Here is a 6,000-nt window from a genome sequence, read left to right as displayed (position 1 = left end):
GCTACACCCTGGACAGAGCTTACTCATCCTGGAAGGTTCTCAGTAAATCTTCAATCCCAATCCTACCGGGGCTGATAGAGGGGTCCCACTGGGGAAGAGGTACCTACTGGAATGGGCATGTCCCCCCTACTGGGATGCTTGGCCTCTTCCACCTTCCTCCCCATTCCAAGAAGAATTGTGGCTTCAATAGCTTCCCTCTCCCCTCAACTCAGGAAGAGTTAAGTCTCTTGGACTTCTCTGGCGGTTCAGTGGTTAAGTCTCCACACTTCCACTGCAGGGGGCACGGGTTCAATCCCTGGTTGGGGAACTAAGATCCCGCATGCCGCCCAGTGTGGCCAGAAAAAATAAAAGAAGAGTGAAGCCTCTTACCTTCTCTGGTACCAATGCCAGCCATCCTGAAAGAGAGGGGGCAGCAGATGTAAGCGACGGACAAAAACTCAGGTCTGCCTACAGGAGGCCCCGGGAGACAGCTAAGCCGTCCTCTCCAGCCCTCACACCACCCTCACTCCCACATTTGACTTCTCTAAAGCCTGGGACATCCTGAGGGCCACCCCCAAGCACACAGATTCTGATCTATGATAACACTCCATCTATTTCATGCTGGAAATGGAACCAGCATTAAATCCAAGACCACGAGCCCAACTGCTATCATTTACAGAAGGTACACAGGTCCAGAGAGGTGACAGGACCTGCCCATGGTAGCAGCCAAAGACTAGAGCGCAGAGTCCAGAACCTCTTACTCCTTGTTCTGTTCTCTTTTCACTGTAGACGCTGCACTTAAGATGACTCTCCACACTCAACCACAACCGGCCCCTCCCTCGCTGCCCCCTGCACCCGAGCCCCTGCCTGGCGTCCTGGCCCTCCAGCAGGCTGCGGTAGGTGGCGATCTCCTGCTCCAGCCGCGCCTTGATGTCCAGCAGCATCTTGTACTCCTGGTTCTGGCACTCCATCTCACTGCGGAGCTCGCTCAGCTGGGCCTCGATGCTGCTGATGAAGCCCTGGATCTGCTGCAGCTGCAGGGCGTAGCGGCACTCGGTCTCCGCCAGCGTGCTCTCCAGCCCGGCTTTCTGGTGGGGCAGCAGACCAACAGACATCACATCAGGCTAGACAGGAAGCCGCCGAGGGCCTGGGGAGAGAGGCTGAATGGATGGCAAGGAACAGCCCCCAAAGGGAGCTCGGGAACGCCAAGGCTTACATAGCCACGGAGGGTGGGAGAGGCTGGGGTGGGTGGGGTGGGAGCCACACCTTGCTGAGCTGGGACTGCAGCTCCATCTCCAGCCCCTGCACCGTGCGTCTCAGGTCTACGATCTCCGTCTTGCTGGTCTGGATCATCTCTGTGTTGGAGGCCACCTCCTTATTCAGCTCCTCTGTCTGTAGGTCACGCACAAGACAGGTGAGCTCCATGGGCCTCCCAGGAGCTCAGGGAGCTGGAGCGAGGCTGGCAGGTCAGGCCCACCTTGCTGAAGAACCAGGCCTCGGCATCCCGGCGGTTCTTCTCCGCCATGGCCTCGTACTGCTCCCTCATCTCCGCCAGCACGCGGGTCAGGTCCACGCCTGGTGCTGCATCCATCTCCACGTTGACCTGGCCGGCCAGCTGGTTGCTGAACTCCTTCATCTCCTGCAGGATGGGTGGGGCCCATTCAGAGACAGAGGGCGGAAGCCAGAGCTGAGTCTGGGGTCCCACGTGCCAATCCCGGCTCCATCCCTAACTCACCACGTGACGTTGGCTCTGCCCCGTACCCATCCCGGGCCCCTGTTTCCCACTGCACGTGAAGACTTTTGATCGCACGAGCCCCTCAGCACTAAGGGTCCCTCCTCCTCTCTAGGTCCTCCCGAGGGAGGACCTCAAGACAGTAGGGCCTTTGTGTCAGTTCATGAAGCAAATCAGGACAGCAGTACCCACTGGCCACCTGGCCTGGCTATGGATCAGGGGAGACCAGGGGTCTGGGTCGACAGTGCCCCTTCCTCTCCACGGGAACCCCTGTGTTGGGGGGAGTGCATATCTGAACCACGAAGCCCTTCCCCCAACCATGAGGAGGCCCCAGAGGCCCCACTCTGCCTCCCATCAGCCCCAGCCACTGCCTGGCTCTCACCTCCTCATGGTTCTTCCGGAGGTAGGCCAGCTCCTCGTTCAGGCTCTCAGTCTGCAGCTCCAGGTCGGCTCTGGCCAGGGTCAGCTCGTCCAGCACCCTGCGGAGGCCGTTGATGTCGGCCTCCATGCTCTGGCGCAGGGCCAGCTCGTTCTCATACCTGGAAAGGAAGAGGGAACCCAAGTGAGGAAGGGTGAGGGGTCTGGGCCACTTGAGTTGGGAGAAGGGGCAGAGGGAACATACTTGAGTCTGAAGTCATCCGCAGCTAGCCTGGAGTTGTCAATCTCCAGGCCAACCCGGGAGTTGTCGACGGTGGCCGCCAGGATCTGCAAGATACAGGGAGCTGGTGTCTAGAGGACCCCTCCCTCTTCCCTGCTGCTCTCCCTGCCCTGCACCCCAGGCGGGACCCCTCGCTAAACATCTCCCCTCTGACACCAGCAACGGAAGCCTGTAGGGCCCCGGGGCAGAGTCCAGGCCACCTCTTGGTCTGCCCCAAGCCACCCTCCTCGTCTCCAGAACATGAAAGACCAAGGAGCCAGGGTTGCAGAGAACCCCCTGTGGAAAGTGCCTGGCCTGGAGAGGGTGCCCTCTTGGGGGTACTCCACCAGCCTCCCCTGTAGACAACTCACGGTCGCCGGCCTCCTGCACACCTTAACACAGCCATGCATCTACAGAACATTCCAGTCAGGGGGAAACTGGGGGGCAGCTGCAGAAACTGGCGCAGGTGAGTGAAGGGTGAGTGAGTGGCTGGGAGAGCCCATACCCAGTTCCAGGTCTCCTAAGGTCCAACAGTGCTTTTGCCACCCAAGACATTCGAAGGGTGAGGCAGGCAGTGCTGGTGTTCTGGACTCCTAGAACCAGAGGTTCATCTCTACACCTCCGTTCTTGCAAAAAACCCAAAGGAACGCTCTAGGCAGAGCCCTGCAGGGTGTGAACACTGCTCTCACCTCGGCCCCTACTGGTCGAGACCAGCGTGCCAGGATCCCCAGCACTGCCAGGTCGAGCAGATGTTTGCGGGCATCCACACCTGGAACTCATTCCCCATGCGCCAAGTTTGCTGAGGTTACACATCATTACCTGGGAAGGCAAGGATTTCCCCCAGGCGGCTGGCACCAGCCACCTGCTCCCCTCTCCCTGACGCCCGAGGACTCACCTTGTCTCGGAGTTCTTCGATGGTCTTGAAGTAGGGGCTGTAGTCGTGCTCCGGGCTGGTTGGGCTCTGTTTCTGGTACCAGTCGCGGATCTTCACCTCCAGGTCAGCGTTGGCCTCCTCCAGGGCGCGCACCTTCTCCAGGTAGGAGGCCAGGCGGTCGTTGAGATTCTGCATGGTGAGCTTCTCGTTGCCAGAGAGGAGGCCGCCACCGCCGAAGTCACCGAAGCCACCACCAAAGCCTCCACCTAAACCACTACCAGCCCCTCCACTGAAGCCGCCCCCATAGCCCCCTGCTGACCCCGAGGAGACAAACCTGGCAGAAGAAGCTGAGATACTGCGGCTCCCACCTCCTCCATAGAGACTCCCCCCACCAAAGCCTCCTCCCCCAGCCATGAGGGAACCCCCCCAGGTCGAGCCACCCCCAAAGGTGGAGGAAGAAGTCTGCAGAAATGTGGTGCTCATGGCCAGGCAGCAGCCCTGAGCTCTCAGCAGCACAAGCAAAGCTGGCAGGAGGCGTGAGCTGGGCTGAAACCCGAGGTCTGCGCCTGTCACCCCCAGCCCCAGGCTCCTTATATACCCCTCCCAGGGTGTTGTGGGGCCATGTCTCCTCCCCCAAAGGGAAGCCAACTCCTTCTGTCTTCCTGACAAACACAGCCACCTGCACACCTCCACGTGGCTGGTTTGGGGTTTTTCTTTTCTTTCTATTTTTTTAATGCAACAAAAGAGATGATTCAGAATGAATGGTGTTTTGCCCCGGGCCATGGTTTTAACACTTGGATTACAGGTTCATCTCTACTCTCCAGGAGAAAACCGAAAGAAGCAAACTGGCATCACGTCTGCCAGGCCTCCGCCTGCACTCTTAGAGGCTCAGGCCAACTCCACGTTCCACTGGACTTCTCTGCTGCCCGCAGGTGGCCGGCTCCCTGCTCTCAGTTCGAGAATCCACTTTTCATCGCTGCCCTGTGCGGTCCCTCTCACAGACCCCATGTGCGAGCCTGCAGGCTCTGGGCATTGGCGGGCAGAGGTACACAGAGGAATGCAGGGCCCACAGGGATAGGCTGAGGACAGGAGAGGGAACCTGAGTCAAGTTCCAGCTGAGGTGACCAGAGGGGCCAGCATCTGTCACTTCCCTGATGCTCCAAATGGACCCCTCTCCTCCTCTCCTCCCCCACCCCCAGTCCCCCTCCTTCTTCTCCAGCTCCCCCACCCCCCACCCCGGCCCTCAGCCCCATGGCACTGGCATTCTCACAAAAGCCAGCGGGCTCAGGGCTGACAAGGGGCTGATTGATAATCCCACCGCCTGCCAACTACATGTCACTGAACCTTTGCTTGCTCCTGGGACAAGTTGGGGCAAACCTCTGCAGATAAGACGGGAGCAAGTTCCAGAAAGCCCCTGCTTTCTCCAGGGAGAGGCAAGTCGCTGCACAACGGCGCTAGATTAACCCTGTTTGTCCCATCAAGCACTGCGAAGCTGAGGAGGGATCCGATCCAGAAAGCTGTATGTGCCCGAGCACCGTGAGGGGTGGGGGGATAGAGAGGCCCGCAGGGCAGGCTGGAAGACACCTCGGAGATCTTGAAGGTTGAGGCACCGCTTCAGAGAGCAGGATGCCGAGGCCAGAGAGGGGAGTCCAACACTCAGGAGAGCCCTCTTCGCCGCCGCCGGCTCAGGGGCCCGTGTTCCGGGGATACCTGATACCTGTGGACAGTGCCACCGGAGGCGTGGCCTGGCCCTCTGGCTTTGGCTACGGGGTTTAGAGAGAGCCAGGGGCCGGGAAGTGAGCAAGACCAGGCTGGAGGGTCAGGAGGAGGACTCCTGGACCACAGCTGCAGCACCGTGAAGCTGACGGAGCTCTGGATTCCCTGGGACCTGGCTTCAAGCCTGGCTCTACCCATCACTGCTTGGAAAACGTTGGACACGGTACCATTCAAGTCTCAGTTTCCTTGTGGCAACGGGCACTCTCAGCTCCCACTTACGGGGAAGCCCTGAGGCCCAAGAGCCCCCATCCTGCCTCCTCCTTGCTCCCCGTCTTCTGAGGCACCGGATACTGGGGTGCATGTCCAATACTTAGGACTCCCACGTAGCATCACCTGCAGGGACTTTTTTTTTGTCCTTGGGCATCAGATCTGCCCTGTGAGTGACCGTCACAGTCTGCCATATTCTTCTGTGACCAGCATCTACTGGGCAATGCAGGTCATTGTTATTATTGCTGTAATAACAGTAAATTCTTACTTCCACCGCATCCTTCACAGTTTATAGTGCACTTCTGCATCCACGCCTCCTCTGTTCCTCACAGCTGAGAAGATGATCCCTGCCCCTGTTTCAGAAGGAATGAAATTGCAGCTCAGAGAGGGAAGTGATTTGTATAAGTGGCACAGCTAGTAAGAGGGCATCGCCGGGACTCACTGGGTCCTCTGACCGTCCCCCGCCCCCACTCAAACAGGAGACAGGAAAAGAAGGTGTTCCCCTCCCCAGACTCCAGATTCCTGCACCTGAGCTGGGGTAGTGGAGTATTCCTGGTACGTGGGGGTGGGCTTCTCCTCACCCGGCATCACAGTGAGCCAGCCTCTGAGTGCTGGGCCCAGACAGTGAGGTATTGTCTCGTGGGTGGGAGGATACTGTCTTTTCCTCTGAAAGAAAAATAATCAAACTCAGATCAGCCATAGCTCATTAAAGCCTCTGCAGACATTACGGCCCCAGCAATTACCCCGGGAAAAATTATGTGGCATCACCCCGGGGTGAGGGAGGGCTGGACCCCA

The 6,000-nt window shown here is 58.8% G+C and overlaps 1 protein-coding gene across 1 annotated transcript in view; it reads right to left on the bottom strand.

The window, feature by feature from the left end:
- Window positions 1-3,705, bottom strand: part of KRT15 (keratin 15) — a 4,091-nt gene extending 386 nt beyond the window's left edge. The window contains exons 1-7 of the mRNA XM_024743358.1: window positions 3,244-3,705; window positions 2,334-2,416; window positions 2,094-2,250; window positions 1,457-1,618; window positions 1,246-1,371; window positions 847-1,067; window positions 370-395 (exon numbers count right to left, since the gene is read on the bottom strand). Of these exons, the coding sequence (XP_024599126.1) occupies window positions 370-395; window positions 847-1,067; window positions 1,246-1,371; window positions 1,457-1,618; window positions 2,094-2,250; window positions 2,334-2,416; window positions 3,244-3,705 (1,237 nt within the window). The remainder of the gene's footprint in view (window positions 1-369; window positions 396-846; window positions 1,068-1,245; window positions 1,372-1,456; window positions 1,619-2,093; window positions 2,251-2,333; window positions 2,417-3,243) is intronic.
- Between the last annotated feature and the right edge of the window lie 2,295 nt (window positions 3,706-6,000).

The sequence above is a fragment of the Neophocaena asiaeorientalis genome, unplaced genomic scaffold (genome assembly GCF_003031525.2).
Source record: "Neophocaena asiaeorientalis asiaeorientalis breed wild unplaced genomic scaffold, Neophocaena_asiaeorientalis_V1.1 scaffold1, whole genome shotgun sequence".
Lineage (NCBI taxonomy): Eukaryota > Metazoa > Chordata > Mammalia > Artiodactyla > Phocoenidae > Neophocaena > Neophocaena asiaeorientalis.
Note: the sequence above shows the minus strand (reverse complement) of the source record. Positions and strands in the feature narration are given on the sequence as shown.